The sequence below is a fragment of the Strongylocentrotus purpuratus genome, unplaced genomic scaffold (assembly GCF_000002235.5).
Source record: "Strongylocentrotus purpuratus isolate Spur 01 unplaced genomic scaffold, Spur_5.0 spur5_scaffold_11, whole genome shotgun sequence".
Lineage (NCBI taxonomy): Eukaryota > Metazoa > Echinodermata > Echinoidea > Camarodonta > Strongylocentrotidae > Strongylocentrotus > Strongylocentrotus purpuratus.
This window is the reverse complement of record NW_022145596.1, coordinates 26,618,328-26,636,945: the sequence shown is the minus strand read 5'-3', so window position 1 is coordinate 26,636,945 and position 18,618 is coordinate 26,618,328. Positions and strand designations below refer to the sequence as shown.

The 18,618-nt window shown below is 38.5% G+C and overlaps 1 protein-coding gene across 2 annotated transcripts in view; it reads left to right on the top strand.

Annotated features, from left to right (window-relative positions):
- Positions 1-18,028, top strand: part of LOC581674 (nuclear pore complex protein Nup54) — a 32,728-nt gene extending 14,700 nt beyond the window's left edge. For both annotated transcript variants that reach the window (XM_030981041.1, XM_781661.5), the window contains 8 exons: positions 958-1,145; positions 7,869-8,065; positions 9,204-9,258; positions 9,923-10,016; positions 10,828-10,935; positions 12,544-12,663; positions 15,325-15,435; positions 16,635-18,028. In XM_030981041.1, the coding sequence (XP_030836901.1) occupies positions 958-1,145; positions 7,869-8,065; positions 9,204-9,258; positions 9,923-10,016; positions 10,828-10,935; positions 12,544-12,663; positions 15,325-15,435; positions 16,635-16,742 (981 nt within the window). In that variant the 3' untranslated portion in view covers positions 16,743-18,028. The remainder of the gene's footprint in view (positions 1-957; positions 1,146-7,868; positions 8,066-9,203; positions 9,259-9,922; positions 10,017-10,827; positions 10,936-12,543; positions 12,664-15,324; positions 15,436-16,634) is intronic.
- The last annotated feature ends 590 nt before the right edge of the window (positions 18,029-18,618 follow it).

The following is an 18,618-nucleotide window of genomic DNA, read 5'->3' as shown; positions in this document are numbered from 1 at the left end:
AGGAAGAAACATCTGGCAGTATTTTACTTTGTGGTCATTAGGACATACTCCTCAAGTGCCATGTACACACTTATGAGCAAATTTTTTCTAAATATTTGAGGGAGCGAAGCGAGCAAGCAAAAAAATAAAATTCTAATGTAATTTTTTATTTTGTTATCGACACACTAATAAAGATATAAAGTTGTGTATTCAGTTACCTCGCTGCGCAATAAAGACATGAGTGAAGCGAACAAGCGAATTCAAATGTACTGTTGATGTATTTGGGCACCTTGCTAACCCAATATGACGATCTTTGTGCACTTGGCTGTCAAATAGAAGGGTATTATGGCACCTTATTGCCCAAAGATGGAGGTATTCAGGATTTAAGTTTTTTAAATGCTATTTCCTCACAAGAAATACGTATTGGTTTCTAAGATTTTATGTTCGCTCTTTGCTGTCAGAAATCATCATGATTATACATGTTGCAAGCAAAGCAAGTAAGAAAGAAGTACACTTTAATATCTTTTAAATACCATTTCCTGACGAAAATACATAGCAGTTTCTAAGATCTTGTTTTTATGAAATGGACGTTATTCCTAAATGATTTAATAGTGTAGCTTAATTTTTTCCAATGGCACCCCTAGTAGATATCTTGCAGTACCCCAGTTGAAAAACGCTGGGCGTACATTTCAACAAGAAAGACAGGTTTCTGAAAGAAGAACTGATGAAGGGAAACGAAAATATGTATCTTTCATGAATAAGCAGCCTTTCTTTGTATACAGATGCTCACAAAACAGTATGTACCCTGAAACCTGCAGCAAAGGCAAAATATGGCCTGGTAGTCCTACACTATGAAATATAAGATTCTCATTGGTGAAAGGAAACAAAAACCTGCACCTTTTATTGACAAATGGTATTTATATAACGATTGCTCACCGAAAGATTTTCACTCTTCTTCATTATGTGCATCCTCAATAGGCAGTTGGCTATAGTGTAAAACCCACAGCAAAGACGAAAGATGGCCTGGTTGTGTTACACTTCAACAAGAAAGACACAGAAATCAGATCTCAGCAGCAACAGATGGTAGACTCCCTCTACAGAATCCTGGGCAGTAAGCCCTCTCTGTCAGTGTGCGTGGAGGATGTCAGACCCCTTCCAAATGACAAGTAAGACCTGGACTAGCTTTTTAAGGGGACCAATCACTATTCAATAAAATAATACATGAATAATACTTGAAAAAAAATTTATCCAAAACAGGTTTCACAGCCATTCCGGTTAAACGTTAGGAAACCCTTTAAAACAAATTCTGTAGTTGCAATGGTTTTAAAGATACTGCACGTATGTCCCTTTTGCTGCCAACATCAAATTCTGTAGTATTTTGCAGAAATTATGAATATGTCATGTATGTCCTATCTATGAAATTTAAACGTTAGCAGTGTCCTAATATTCAAATTATGCAAGGAAACCTGTTTACTTGCTAGACTTCACTGTCAGTAGGTATCACAGCTAAAGTTTGAAAGTATCTACATTTCATTTCCCCTGCCAATTTCCTTTTAGAGCACATGGAAAGAGGAGTTTTGATACCTCATTTGTCAAATTTGAATAAGTACTTCTGAAAATACGGCCACTTACATAAGAGACGAAATGGTCAAATTTTGCGTAATTAGGCTATTACTGACAATTAGCCATTTTCAAGGTGACATAATTTTGTAATTAATTGATGAATCACCTTTCTTTTCAAGAAATCTGTTCTCTGTATGGATTTCTACATGCCTATTTTTTTTCACGTTCTTTAGACAAATATTTTTTTTTGTGGAATTTTTCAAATAATTATATGAAGCCCATTTTGATGCATGTGACAAATGGCTATTTTTGTGTTGCCGGAACAAGTTTTCATGGGTTTTGAAACATGGCTAGATTTAAGAGTGTCTATCAAGAGGGGCTGAATTTCAACATATCTGGGGTATATATCGTCGGCCTTATGCCAAAAGGGCCTTAACTGCTTTTGGCCATTCCGAGATAATCGCGTTTAAAGGTTTTGGCCTCTCTAATAATCAAAAGTTTGTGGTCGTTTTTTTCGTTTTTGAAGCCAATTTCAATAAATATGTTAAGTTATTAAGTTTTACATGAAATGTGTTAAATGTGTTATAAAATATTCAGAATTGTACATGCTATGTGCAAAAAACATGTTAGGGCCTTTTTGGCATAAGACTTGAATGCAGCGTATTTATGCCAGAAGGGCCGTAACCTACTCGGCATTGTGCCAAAAGGGGCGTAACCTACGCGGCGTTATGCCAAAAGGGCCTTAACCTGCTGTTATCGTACGCGTGCATAGTTAGCGCCCTTCTGGCATAAGGAAATTTTCTTGTTTCGCAACACATTTGGTTTGCCAGAAAGGCCCTCCTACGGCTACTGGATCACGAAAACTGATAAAACTGGTTAATTAAAATGTTTGAAAAAGTATTTTTGATATCCGAATATTTTTATTAATATAATGCAGCTTTCGGTAAAGTTATTTTTTAGAGATCGTACATTTAGAACACCTTTTTTGTTGTTTATTTTTCATCACAGTCCCATACGTTGACATCTGCATATTTCAACGAGTCGGTCGCATTTCATGCATCCACACCTAATTTAAATCTCACTCAGATTTCATGATCTAAATTCATGACATATACTTTCAGTGATTATTTTAAGTACATTGTGTCTATTCTAGACTAATCATGTTTTTAATGGTGTTTCTACTGATATTTATTGAATTAAAATGGAAATTACGAAATAATCTGTCATTGATAAAAGATTTGCCGTGTAGGTTAAGGCCCTTTTGGCGTAAGGAAAAAGATGAGATACGCGTTAAGGCCCTTTTGAAATTCATAATTATCTTCATAAATAAATCAAATTTCAACAAGTGAAGCACATCATGTTAAAGAGAATGATGAAATCTACAAGGTGATGTTAATAACTCAATAACCCCCAAAATCGGGTTAAGGCCCTTTTGGCATAAGGCCGAAGATATATAGCTTATTTATTTCTGTAAGTTTGGACCATCAAATCCATTTAAATTAATTAAAATGGCATTTGAAAATGGCTCTAAACTCTTAAAACTTCATATTTTAAAGCACCCTTAAGCTTTTTTGAGCGTTTTCAAGTCTGCCTAAATTGAAAACCGTTAATGGTAGGGGAATGAATTTAGGCACATCAATAGAAGGTATGGCAGTGGCAGATCCAGGGCCGGGGGGGGGGGGGCACAGGGGGCACGTGCCCCCCCCCCCCCCCCCCCCCCCCCCCCCCCCAAAAAAAATATGTTAATAACAACCCTAAATTCCCCCAAAATGTACTAAAAAACAGGGACCCCCGACCCCCCAAAAAATTATTAAAAAAAAAAAAAAAAATGGCAATGGCTGACCTAAAAAGGTGACCTTACCCCCCCCCCTATATGTGTGCCCCCCCCCCCCCCCCCCAGTGCAAGAAATTCCTGGATCCGCGCCTGTATGGGACTCACTTCTTTTTAGCATTTTGGGCCATCAACCTACTTTAACTAAAGTTTAAATGGCTTTTGAAAATGGCTCTAAACTTAAAGAAATACACTCTTCAAGAAGTCCAGATTGTCAGATTGCCATTAGTTTGCCTTTGGATGGAGAGAGGGTGGGGGTGAAAGTAATGAGGAAAATTTGAGTAGGCCTACCTAACTTATTTACTATATAAACAAAAATAATAACAAATCCCTTTTAATTGAAATTCATAAATTGAATCCACGATCTTAAATTTAAAAACTCTGGGAAAACAATAAATGCCCTTTAAGTCCTTGGCATGGGTTCACAATCACAACATAAGAAAAGAGACACCAGTATGGGAGGTGCACTGCCGCCGAGCTATCACCGAGTGTGTGTGTGTGTCATTGGGTTTTCATACACAGACGTGCATCAATCAGATATGATTACTGAAAAGACACTGCCTGAATTTAATTGGAAGTTAATAATAATTTTCCAAAGATCAGAAAAGCCGTCATAACAGTTATTTTATTTAGATTGAAACACAAAATTTGATTAAATTTTCACTCTATAAATTGACAAAGATTACACAAGTTTGTTCTCGAATTTCTTAAAAAGTCACTTTGAAATTCAAAGTTCACTCGCATGACGTGCGAGAAAAATTGCGAGTGGAAAAACACAAACATGTATTATTGGTCTTGTGATCGCTTTAAAATCTGTTTAGGTTACCTTAGCATAATAATTCCGTCGAAATATATATGTATTTACTAATTTGTTCGCCAAATCCTGCCCAGTTTCGATATTTGAAGCCTCAGATTCATGCTCCGTTTCGGATCTTGATGGGACGGCAAGCGGCAGGTGCGGTGAGGGGCCACGTGGTGCCACGTGGCCTCTCTCACTTTCGCTCAGAGCGTATCGACTAAGGGTATAGTTGTTTTCATCGGATTGGCGCTCTAGCGCTATCTCGCGATCATTCTTAATATTTACATGATCGTATTCTCCAGTAAATTCTCTTTCTTCTCGTATTGTATCAAAATTGAATTAAAGTATGTTTTTCTGATATATAAAAATTGTTTCAAACTTTTCACTCTGATTTTTCACGATTTTTTTTAAACATACCCCCATCAGTTTTTATATGAAAATAAAGCTTAAGATGTGCTCTTTCCAACCAGCAGATTTTTAAAACTCAAAGACGAATGGCGTTCAAGCGCATTGAGGTAAAACTAGGGATACAAATCGGCGATCAAATAAAAATGACGACAAACGAAGTGACACGGTACGAATTAGAGGGTAAATCTCAAGCAACTGTGTCGTAAGTAATTGATGGATTTTGATGAAAATGACATGACATAAAAGACAGAATCCTGAGCTTTCGAGAGACATATAATTTTATAATATTTATTTTTTCCATGATATGAAAATCTTCCTTGAAAAAGAGAGAATTTGCATGGTTGAGCTCTGCGTGTCCCCACTCAATGCAGCTCTTCTGTGATACCTACTGTCAGACAATAATTGAGTGACTGACTGGCTTTTTTTTTGGTAATAACATATATATAAAATGAGCTGTAAAGGGTACATGAACAGTTTTCGACAATAACCCACTTCTTGTAATGGCAAAAATTAAACTGATTGAATCTTTGCGCAGAATAAAACATACAACCATTTAGTTCAATGGTCTGAAAATTATACCCCATTCACAGTGGCCTCAAACACCGCGACAGCAGCGGGACTGTCCCGCTGCTGTCGCGGTGTTGTCTTCAGTGTGAAGGCTCGGACCCGTTATAAACTATCGCGGGATAACACCGCCTCGCGATAACGCCGCGACAAACTATCGCTAGGTTCGCCTAGCTACAGCAGCGGGACAGTCCCGCTGCTGTCGCGGTGTTTACTCAGTGTGAAGGCTCTCCGCTATAACACCGCGACAAACACGTGTGATTTGTTTACTTACCTATCACTGACCTCTTTTCTCCAGCAATGGGGAACATAAAGTGAAATAGAAATAAAGTAACCAGTGGATTCAAATTGATTTTATTATTATGTAGATATTATAATTATCCAAATAAAAATATTTCACACTTCAAAAATTAAAATATTCTGACTGGAAGCAATAAAAATGCTGGTTTTTTAAAACGTCGAGCTAGCTACATGAGGAAGAGTGTGTAAAGTACAGCTAGCGCGCGCAATTTCAAGCAATCGAAAACCCCGCGCTGAAGTATTTCCGGTCATATCGGGGTCACTCGCGGGTCATGAGCCATGCATACACGTGTTTGTTACGGAGGTAATAAAAATCACCCGCTGCAGCGTGAATGGGTACATGATATTTATCCCGCTGCTGCAGCGGGATAACTTTTCTACTGTGAATGCATTTGTAGCGGTGTTATGGCGGTGTCGCCGCTCCGCTACAACGCCGCTACAAATTTCAAAACCACTGTGAATGGGGTATTAGACTATTACTTACTGGCTCTATAGCTCTTAAGTCGATTCGACAACTAATAGTCGTTTTTTCCCACTTAAAGACATTTTCAAGCACCCAGGATAGTTCTAAATTAGTATTATCTTTTGAATGCCGTTGGGATTTTAACCTTTTCATTTTTGGGGCCTGCAAATGGGACATTGTACCTTTATTACATATATTATCCTGTGACTGTCAAGTGAAGCGTATAGAATTCTATGGTAAATTCATTTTTGGAAGAGAAATTCACTCATTTGCATATTTATGGTAGTTAATGCATATAAGGTAATCAAATTCACATTTTTACCCATTAATCATATATTCTTCATACCGGTATTTAAACATTACTTTTCACTACACATATTCTTTAGACCATTTGGAATAATAATACAACAAATAAAATTTGAAGAGCCAGGTTATTCATTATGTTAAGTACATGTATTGTTTTGATAATATCTTATGTATTTTTTTTTTTTTTTTTTAACTTACTGGTATGTATTGTATTGTTTTATTTCATTTCTAACAATAATTCAACTAATTTGACCCACATAATAAACACCTAAACTATGAACAAGACCGAATAACCAATGTTTTATCTGTTTTTTAGAAAAATGAGATTTCCATATGTTTTGTACACAAATCACACAAATCACGAAAAATGAGCGATTTCCGAGCTGACATTCAAAGACAAAAGGTTACGTGAATTTGTAACGGTATGTCTGATTTTCGAGAATATTTTTTTCAAAAGATGCACAAGACTGAAAGAAAAAAGGTCGTAAAATTTCAGCGCAAGATTCTATTGCGTTAACAAATTATCTTAAAAAATGTAGAGAGGGGGGAGGGGGGCTTCTAAAGCCCTCCCCCCTGGGCTAGATAGGGTTAAGACATCCTCGAGAGAGATTTAAAGGGAACCAAAACCTTCATTTTAAGTTACTTTTATTGTAAAGTTTAAAAGATTTGAATAAAATCAGTGAAAATTTGAACAAAATCGGGCAAGGAATAAGGAAGTTAGAGCTTTTTGAAATGACTAGTCACTAGAGGGCGGTATTCAATTTGATGACATTATCTGTGGACAACTCTTCATGCCTTTTGTACATACAATTTCACAATTTCACAATTTTTTTTGTTGTCTTCATATTTATTTGTGTTCTTGATCCGACTTCATAACATGTGAAGTAGAATATCATTTTGCATTCTATATCTTGCTATCAGGGAAGTAGATTATCTCAATCACAAGAAAGAAGGAAAAACATGAAATTTTATGTTCAAAAGGCAAGGAGAGTTGTCCACAGATAATAATAATAATAATAATAATAATAATAATAATAATAAAACGTTACTTATAAAGCGCTTACCACTGAAGTCTCTAAGCGCTATACACACAAAATAGACTGATATACAATTACATCTTATACAAAACTAAAAATGCAAATAAACCTACAAATAACAATACATATGGAATACACATCAAAGTGAACAGAGTTAATTAATCATCAAACGCAATTTTGAATAAATGTGTCTTGAGACTAGTTTTGAATAGGTTAACGGTTTGACAGTTTTTTACATTTAAAGGTAATTTGTTTTAAATTGAATACCGCCCTCTAGTGACTAGTCATTTCAAAAAGCTCTAATTTCCTTTTTCCTTGCCCAATTTTGTTCAAATTTTCACTGATATTTTTCAAATATCTTAAACTTATAAAAGTAACTTAGTATGAAGGTTTTGGTGCCCTTTAACATCAAATCCTGCATGTTAAACATGACATGATAAGAATGATCATTATAGTAATCTTCATTGTACACTTGTATTTGCTTCACAGCTATTTATTAGAGTTCAATATCTTGGAATACCACATGATAAAATGTAAACATACAACATGATAAGAAGCATGAATATATTTGTATTCTTCATGTTCTGCATCTTTTCTTGCTTTTCTGTTTCATTTCAGAGCTGAGGTAGTAGTCTACATCTTGGAACGTCTTCCTACTGGTGCTACTAAACGCATCCCTTCCACAGAAACCTTTACCTTTTTTAACCAAGCCAGCAACAAGCAGCAGCTGGGTAGTCTAGGAGTAGTTCACATGCAGCCTAGACAAGCATTGTCACAGGCTCAATTAGAACACTACCTTCAGAATCCTCCACTAGGTGAGTGTTAAAGAGATTCAGGTTATGGGTTACCTTGGGATTGTTCACATGTCAACTGGCTAGCATTCTCACAGGCTCAGTCAGAACATCTCTTTCGATAGAGGTGTTGCGGTCGAGATGATATGTCACCGTACTGTGGATCACAAGGTCACTAGTGTCTTTTGGCAAGATTTACATTTGCCACACTCAACTCAGGTAAGGTAAATGGGAACCTGGTATGATGATTCCTTGAAATACACTGTGCGCTGATAACGGCTGCTGTAGCTAAAGCTAGGGGAATAATTTCCAAAGCTCTTTAGTAGCACATGGGGACGTTATATAATGTGATATGCTCTATTCAAGAACAGACCATTATTTCACTCACAATCTCACTCTCCTTATTCTTTATTGGCTGATTATATTTCTTGCCATTTTTTTTTTACAATGTTAACTCTTTTCTCCTCAAATTTCTTTTTCCTGGTGGCATGAAAGACTTCCCACACATTACTATATATGCTGACACGGAATACAGTCAACCTTGCACAAGTTGACATCGCATGTGTCGAATAACCTCCGGAGTCGATAAAAATTAATAGTATTTTTCTATATAGACCTACGCGTGTTAATCATCTGTATTAGTCTACTTGTATATTTTTAAGTCTAATCATCGCCTACATGTTACAAATTGCTCAAAGTCCATCAAATTCCCAAAATAGTAACAAATGGAAAGCATTGAATTCACATGGCAACGTGTACCAGTAATCAATTTCTGCATGTGCCTCACACTGATTTTACTTACACAATATGGGATTTTATGTACTAAAATGCTCAGATGCTCATTTGTGCAAGCGCCACCTTGTGGTGCTACGACTTGGAAAGGTGTTGGAGGGCTACGGGGCAGTTACGCTAGGCCTAGGGGCAATGTACATGAACATGTACACTACCCCTAGTACATACGTCAAAGTCGTATTTCTACGACTTGCATACAAGTTAAAGATTGCCTAAGTTGACACATTTCACTCAGTCCTGTCGAGGTTGACTGTATATTGATAATAAAACCAAATGCCCAAATTTCTAAGAATTCAAAGCATATGCATGAAGATGATTCTTGGCATTGAAATCTGACTTTAAATCCATGTTCTGTCTGTGTCTGAACTAGGTTATGACCCAAGACTATGGAGGCAAGCTCAGCTTGATAATCCAGATCCTGACAGGTATGTTATGCAAATATACAACCTGTTCTCTGCCTGGCTTATGGATTGGCAGTGTCACACATACTGACCTTGTGTTGATTGTGCTACTAATAAGAGAGTACATTTAAAATGACCACTTTTAATTTTTCAACAAATTTACATCTGCTGAGCAAGCATCCTTTCTGACCCTTTTGCCAAGCTGATAACAAGCTGTAAAAGTGCACTACATCTTGATAACAATTTGATCCAAATGAGGGCAGACATATTGTTGAACATTGGAAAATGATGGGATAAATATAAATATATGAAAAGTTGATTTGGATTTGATTTTTTTTAATAATTATTTTAGATATTGAGATTGCTGTTCTGTAGGAAACGTAAACTGGTAAAGTCTTATTGTTACTGTAATGCCATGTAAGATAATTTTAATTCATTTTAGTACAAAAGTAAGATATCCCTTTTTCATCATTTAAAGAATTTCTTTTATTGTTTTTATTGGAGAACATAAAGTGGTATACTTGTACTTCCTGTATACATCACAGTTCAAAGGAAAAAACTTCATTCTTACATTTGTTAATATTTTTTTTCATGCAAACAAAGAATGGAAAATAGAAATGTTATCACAAGTAAAGAAATCATTCAGTTTGGGATATTCATAACATTTATGTGCTTTATCCTGTTATAGACTCATCCCAGTCCCACTTGTTGGATTTGATGTCATTAAGACAAGGTTAGAGTATCAGCAGCAAGAGACTCAGCAGCATCAAGCAAGGTTGGATGTAAGTTCATTATGACACTGTTTAAAGGCACTGTTTAACAATGTTTACAGGTTTACAAATCTGAAATACGTGGCCCTAAAAAAATTGCGCTTCAAAAAGATCATGAAATTTCTTTAAAAAATCATAAGTCTTTGAGTGACCGGTTTTACCATACTCATTTTTCCCAATAGACTGTAGTGTTATAAAAACAGTTTGGAAAACTTTTTTTGAAATTTATATATCTTGATAATCAGACAGATGATCAGCTTGTAAAATTCATGGGATTCCTGACTGACTTTAAGGTTTATAATTATGATTGCTGCATGAGCTAAATCCAAGATTTTGTCTTTAGAATCTGAGGCAAAGATACCCAATCCTTTTAATCTCAGAAGACTTAAGACGTGGCCATGAAAACAATAAAATGAAAACATACAATACAGGCAGGGAGCTAGGGTACAATCAACTACTTGAAAGCTCTCGTCCTTGAAGTCTAATTTTTATTAAGTAAACAACTTGTTTAAGCTAAACCACTTGCAAATCTTGCACCAGAAAACTACCAAATGAAATGATCAATACATCACATTGAAGGAGAAGAGTTACTCTAACTCATAAATATTACAGCTAGTAGTCAAATCACGTTTCAATATGTGAAAACTGTGCGAAACGATGTGCCATTATTTGTGTTCTTTTATCTGAAAATGTTGCAGCATTTTCCATATTTTTCATCATTGCACTAGATAAAACTTTTTTATATGATAAATCAAAGTATATAAAAACTGGCCACCAAATATCTTGTGGTGCTTGTTTCATAGTAATTATTTTGTATTGACAGCTTGTGAACAAAGACTTGGAAAGATTGCAAGAGCAGCAGAACACATTGCAGGCCAGAATAGCAGAGAATAAGAGGAGGCATCTGGAATTGTCCCATAGGGTTTTACAGGTAGGCCTTGGAATTGTGATGATATTGGTGATGATGATGATGACAACGAGGACAATGACAGTGCTGATGATGATGATGAAACACATCGAGAAGAGGATGTTGGTGATGATGATATGAATGATATATGGATATAGGTGTTTATGAAGAAGATGATAACAGTGGTGTTGACTATAATGGTTGATGATAATGAAGTTTGTGCTAGTGGAGATGATGAATGTAATGGTGATGATGATGGTTGTGGTGTGGTGATGACGATGTTGGTGATGGTGGTGTGGTGATGGTGGGGGTGTGGTGATGATGATGGTGGTGGTGTGGTGATGACGATGATGGTGATGGTTGTGGTGTGGTGATGACGATGTTGGTGATGGTGGTGTGGTGATGGTGGGGTTGTGGTGATGATGATGGTGGTGGTGTGGTGATGACGATGATGGTGATGGTGGTGGTGTGGTGATGGTGGTGGTGTGGTGATGGTGGTGGTGTGGTGATGACGATGTTGGTAATATTGGTGGTGTGGTGATGATGATGGTGGTGGTGTGGTGATGACGATGTTGGTGATGGTGGGGGTGTGGTGATGATGATGGTGGTGCTGGTGGTGGTGTGGTGATGACGATGTTGGTGATGGTGGTGGTGTGGTGATGGTGGTGGTGTGGTGATGACGATGTTGGTGATGGTGGTGGTGTGACGATGTTGGTGATGGTGGTGGTGTGATGATGAATATGGTGGTGGTGTGGTGATGGTGGTGGTGTGATGATGAATATGGTGGTGGTGTGGTGATGGTGGTGATGTTGGTGATGGTGGCGGTGTGGTGATGACGATGTTGGTGATGGAGGTGGTGTGGTGAAGACGATGGTGGTGGTGTGGTGAAGACGATGGTGGTGGTGTGGTGATGGTGATGGTGCTGTGATGGTGATGGTGCAGTGATGACAATGATAGTGGTGGTGTGGTGATGACGATGGTGGTGATGGTGGTGATGTGGTGATGAGGATGGTGGTAGTGTGGTGATGACGATGTTGGTGATGGTGGTGGTGTGGTGATGACGATGGTGGTGGTGTGGTGATGACGATGTTGGTGATGGTGATGGTGATGGTGCGGTGATGACGATGGTGGTGGTGTGGTGATGACGATGTTGGTGATGGTGGTGATGTGGTGATGAGGTGATGTGGTGATGAGGATGGTGGTAGTGTGGTAATGACGATGTTGGTGATGGAGGTGGTGTGGTGATGATGATGTTGGTGATGGTGGTGGTGTGGTGATGACGATGTTGGTGATGGTGATGGTGTGATGATGACGATGTTGGTGATCGTGGTGGTGTAGTGATGACGATGTTGGTGATCGTGGTGGTGTGGTGATGACGATGAAGGTGATGGTGTTAGTGATGATGATAATTGTGATGTTGGCAATACATGTAGTGATGACAATGATGATGACGATGATGGGGGTGGTGATGATAAGAATGATAATGCATTATTGACAGTAATGATGTTGGCAAAAAGGTAAAGGTAGTTATGGTAAATGCTGGTCATCTTTTCTGTGTCAAAAAAGTAATGAGGGAGGTGCTAGCTAAAGTTCCTGTTGGTTTTATAAAACGTTTTTCTGCGTTAATCCTAGGTCATGGCACAACAGGAGGTTCAGAGAAAACAGGGAGTGTCCATTCAGTTGGAGGAGGAGCATCTCAGAACACAGCATGAGGGACTGATGGCAGAGTTAAATGCCCCAACTCAGATGAAGGTATGATACTAGAGTAGTGATGTACTGTGGATATCTAAGCTAGATTTACAATTTCAAGTGTTCATACCTCACAAACTTATAAATGTTATCAGACTGAGGCTTGGACATTGTAAAGCTAAAGGGTGTCAATCCTGGACAAAGTTTTCCTGACATTTCTTTGAATGCTGTTCTTAAAATAATGCATCACTTTCTGAAAATCTGTGTGTATCAATGATTGGATTCAGAACACAGCCATTGGCATTGTGCATCATATCTGTTAACCTTTTTGCTATCCAGCATCATTATTTCATGGCTCCTGGTTGGGAAACGGTGTTAACGCAATTTCAGCTGACATGGGCAATGGCAATTGTTTTGTAACAAATTCAGTTTGGGTACATTCAGGTATTGTGACCTTCATTTCATGTAAAAAATTATTGAAATATTCAATGCATTATTTTAAGAAGAACATTCAAGTATAATTCTCGCTATTGCCAAAACGCCTAGATATAGCCTCTTGGACGTGATTTCAAGCCATTTCCGGGACTTACATACTACCAATGTACAGCATTGTGCATTGCGGTACACGTTGTACACTGGTCTCTATTGTGCATGCTTGATAATAGAGTCCAGGGCTTAACTTTAGAATATCCCACCAAACCGTTGTGTGTCCGTTTGTCGTCTTTTTTAGGATGTTCAAATGAGTTTTCTGAAAAGATGATTGGTACTACAAAATCGGAGAATAGTGTTGAAAAGAGCCATACTAAAGCTTTTAGACTTGCACTCATCAGAGTAAAACGCAAGAATGAAACAGAAAGCCGAAAAATATCAATATAAACAGAAACTAAAAGGAACAAGCTCTGATTGGCTGTCTAAGGTAACAGTAAATTAGGCTTAATGCCAGCTGGTTATATCGGGATAATCGCTAAAATAATACGAGCGTCCGAACAAACTCTTTCTGTCTGCATAGAAGCGGGACGGTCAACTGAATGTGTGTTGCTTCGAGCATGCGCAGATGAGTAAAGTTTCTCGCTCGGCAGAGAACTTTGAACCAAGATGAACAGTATTGTTCAGCGCAATCTTGGTTGTTCAGCAAGTGCTGAGCGATGGCAGAGTTGGCGTTGTCTGCCGTACGGACGTTTCCCTGTTTGCATTACAGCGGTTGAGAACGCGCGCCGGTCTGGCGGTTCCGAATGAAGGAAGGCACATGCTGTTTTACTCGATCTGCCAGTCTCTGAGTTGTACGCCCTATGTACCGAGCTTCACATCGGCATTTGAATTCAATATCACATTGCTAGTTTGCGTAATAGGGAGTACATCTTTACGGACAGACACGAACGTTCTAGTTGTAGTAAATTCCATGCACGGCTCAACAGTCAGAAATTCAACACACACGACTCGCTTGACCCATTTCTCAAACTTTTGGGAAGCTTTCCCTTGCCATGGTAGTTTGAGATACATAGGATATTTGTTAGGCCCAAAGACCGGTGTCTTTGTCTGTTTGTTCAGTTTACGGATGACAAAGCAATCAATCACATAGTCAGGATAGCCGTTTTCGAGCAGGATATCCTTGACTTGAATGATTTCCGCTGCGAGTTTGCATGCAGAGTAAATTCTTTGTGCTCTATCAATGAGGATATTGATGAGACCAATTTTGTACCGGGTAGGACTGAAAGAGTCCCAGCACGTGTACTAACTTGTAAATGTAGGTTTCCGATAGACGGAAGTAGTGAAGCCGTGCGCTGACTTTTCTACCTGTACATCAAGTAACGAAAGAGCGTCATCACATTCAATCTTGATTGTGTATTTGAGAGTCGGGTGGAGGGCATTAAATGAGTTTTCGCACTTGCCCATGAACTCAATCAAAGAAAGTTGATGTTATTATTTCTATGCTGCTACTTTCTCTTGCCCCTCACACATCCAAATATCTTATTCCTTAGTAGTATGTTTAACACTATTTTCATACTTTTTTCGTAATGATCCACTCAAGAAATCGTTTGAAAATTTTGATAAATCACTGTGATTACTTAAGAAAATTAAGTAAACACACGCACACAATCAACACCAGCATGCATGCTGCAGCCCCACAAAATAGACCTGAAGCATCTTGATCAACAAATTGTCCCAGTGTGCATTTGAAATGGGGCCTGCACGTAACCTACAGGTATTTTAAAATATATTGGCGATTGTGAGAATTCACAAAACTTAATCCAAATTTACAATATGAATATCTCAATCTGATATGGGTTATAACTTTTGCATTATTAATTAACAAATGTGTCAATTTAAAAATATTAAAATTCACATAGAGGCTTTTGGGTATTTAACCCATTTGGTATTAATGATTTTATTTTGTTGTAATACATACATGTATTTTTGTTATCTCAGGCTCATTATTCAATGGGTCAAGTACAGCCCTAATGATGTCAATTAGTGAATGAAGTACTTCTGTGACAAATAATTTACTTGTATTCCATTGTGTTTTGACTCTCATGATTACATCTAGCTTGACCATAATAAACATGTCTGTAGGTGCGAGTGATGTACTTGAAATGCCAGTTTATTGGGAGGCTTACAACAGGAACCGATTACTATTCTAGTTCATGATATGTGTGGGATGCCTCTTTTAACTTTGGTAGAATGATTTCAGACGTCTACATGTCGGGTATATTTGTTTTAATTCAGGCTCGTCTGAATGAGATGTTATCCCAGATCCGTCTACAGAGCCACCTGCCATTCAGTCGAAGCAGTGAGCAGTATTCTATAGACTCTGATCTCCAGTATGAAATTAGACAGGTAATTTGAACACTTCTCTCACACCTTTCATTAGATCTGGGAAACACAGTTAGGCTTTACAGAGCCACCTTTCATTAAGTTCTACCAGTGAGCAATATTCAATGGGTTCTTATCTTCAATATAAAATTAGACAAAATCACACTTCTCTCACAATGTTTTTTGAGATCTGGATATAGTATTAAAGGCCATCTGTACTAGTGTGGACAGGAGGGATTAGACCACCCAGCAAGGTCACTGACAGGTGGCTATCTCATAAACTCAGCTCTTAATTAACACAAGAAAAAGAGGATATGGGGGACCACTGGTCACCGATCGGGCATTGTTTCTATATAGAGGGAGCAAGTCGCTACTAGTAGTACAGTGGGGCTTTAAGGCTTCATAGAGCAACCTGCCAATTAGTCATACCAATGAGTAGGAGGCTGGGGCAGTAAATTTGTAAAATCAGGTAGAGCATGGCACTTTTCTTGTTTAATGTGAAAAATGAAAACGTAGCTCTGACTTGGTTAGGAACCTGGTAGGGTTTGGTTTAGGTAACTCGTGTGCACATTAATTAATTGATGTACCATATGAGGGTTCAAGCCTAGAAGGCAACTCCATTATTTATTTTTATTTGTGGTGCCTGCCTTTTCCCATTATCATAAATTTGACTTTAGAAAATAAACAAGTGGTTTACAAATCATTAAAGGTATTATACTGTGTATAGATAGAGAGGGTCTTGAGGTGGCCTTTAACACTTTTCAAATCAAATTAGTCAAGTTAATAAAAAGTTTGAAATTATATAAAGCTATGGTCACAAATCAGAGCAGCGACCGACCGATCAGTAGCCTGCTCGGTCGCTGCTGGAATTAGGCATCGCCCAGCGATTAGCTCGGCGCGTGGGCACCGAGCGTATTTTGGGCGGCGAGTAAAAAGTGAGCAGGCGCCGCCCAAATTTTAACTCCGCGCTAAAACTTCAGCGGCGACCAAGCGATGCCCTAAAAACAAACAGTGCCTGGGGGCCGCTGCTCGGTGGCCGGGCAGACGCCGGGCAGAATTGGTTAGAAACTCGCCGCTCGGCCGCTGAGCAGACTACTTTTGTTTTGAGTAATGTGACCATAGCATAAGATAAAAAAGTTTATGAGGTGGCTTTTAGCACATGTTGAAATTAATGTTCCCTCTCTGTCTCTCTCTCTCTCTCTGTTTCTGACATATTTCTTCAGCATCTGAAGCAGCAGCAGGAAGGCATCAGTCATCTGGTTGGTATCATCAAAGAGGACTTGGAAGATTTGAAACTCATTGAGAGAGGGTTGGAGGAAGCAACCAGTTGATCACACTTTATACCAATGTTGCTGAATTATAATGGACTCTATAATGGATATCTTGACCACTGATCTGGGACAGTGCTTGTGTTGTTCACCGGTGGTATGACACATGTTCTGTTGTCTCTGAAGCAGATCAAGCCTAAGCCTAGAAAGGGCTCTATCAACATTTTCTGGACTACTCGAAACAACCCATACGCTGCTATATGCTATGTACTAACCCTGCACTCAGTCTACCAGAATATCAAGAAACTTTGTGAATTTAGCAGGGCTTAGTGTGAACACACGCTTATGATTAGGTGTCATGTCAATATAATTCTTCAAAATTAGTTTCTTTATCCAACAATTATCCATATGATGTATTTTTTTACTAGTTTGTGCGCTCCTTTTGCTATACCATGATTCTTTATCCTACATTTGTTTACAACTTTTTACAAATTTGCTGTTCCGTAGTCTGAAGAGGCTGTATAGCTCCTCAGCAGGACTGTTGTTTACCCATGGTCCAAGTTGACTGAATTCAAGCCTTGCAGCATCCCAAGTGGTCGTTTGGATCGATATATTACCCCTGTTCGTGGGTTGCATTCATATACGCCCTTTGATTATTTCATGAAGTCACTCGCCCTTTGAAAAGTGTATGCCCAAATTTTGGAATTGTGGAAAATTACGGTTTCCCAATCATTGAAAAAACTGGAACATCATAAGGAAAAAAATCTTGTGGTAAGGGATAGAAAGTTATGGCAAAAAATGTCTCCCAAAGTCATGGAAATTCTTAGGGGAGGTCGAGGTCATCACAAACATGAAATAATCATAATGTGCTACTCTAACCAATATGTAATATCTGGTCATGGAATTTGGTTCTCGGATTTCTGTGGGAACACTGAATTCTACTAGTACTGCCCATCCCAATGGAAACATGACTATACCTCATTGTCCGGCAATTTATACGCTTAAGTGCTTACTCCTGACGACGGATAGTCAACCTGTTTGAAACGTCGAGCCACTCCCGCCACTCATCCTCAGCGCTTGAGGAGTCCTTTTCAGGACTCCTCAATCCTCTCTCTCTCTCTCTCACATGGTGCACCAGCAAGCCTACTGTATAAGTGCTTACTATTGTGTAGACCAGGTTGCAGGCAAGTGTCATGGTGTCTTTTGTATGAACACTATACTAGTGCATTATTCACTTTTGACTACCCTCTGTGTACTCGTAGGCACCAATACTAAGCAGTGGAGTGCCATAGTTCATTTTTTAGGATTCCCTCGTTAGATCATGATACTGAAAGCTGTTTTTTGCTATGGAAAATATTGGAAATCTTTGGAACAATCGAGAGTGATATTAAATGAACTTCTTTTTATGCCTCCGTTACGAAGTAGCCGGAGGCATTATGTTTTCGGGTTGTCCGTCGTACCGTCCGTACGTCCGTCCGTACGTCCCGTTCTCGTGATGGCGTTATCTGAAGAACCGATTGATGGATTCCTGCCAAACTTTAATCATGTATGTATCTTGCAGAGCCGATGAACTGATTAGACTTTGGGGTCACTAGGTCAAAGGTCAAAGGTCACAGGGCTCATTATGTATGCAAAAACAGTTCGTGATCGCGTTATCTGAAGAACCGATCGATGGATTCCTGCCAAACTTAAATCATGTATGTATCTTGCAGAGCCAATGAACTGAGTAGATTCTTGGGTCATGAGGTCAAAGGTCAAAGGGCTCATTATGTATGCAAAATCAGCTCATGATCGCGTTATCTCAAGAACCGATTGATGGATTCCTGCCAAACTTGGTCATGTATGTATCTTGCAGAGCCAATTAACTGAGTAGATTCTTGGGTCATGAGGTCAAAGGTCATGGGCTCATTATGTATGCAAAAATAGCTTGTGAACGCAT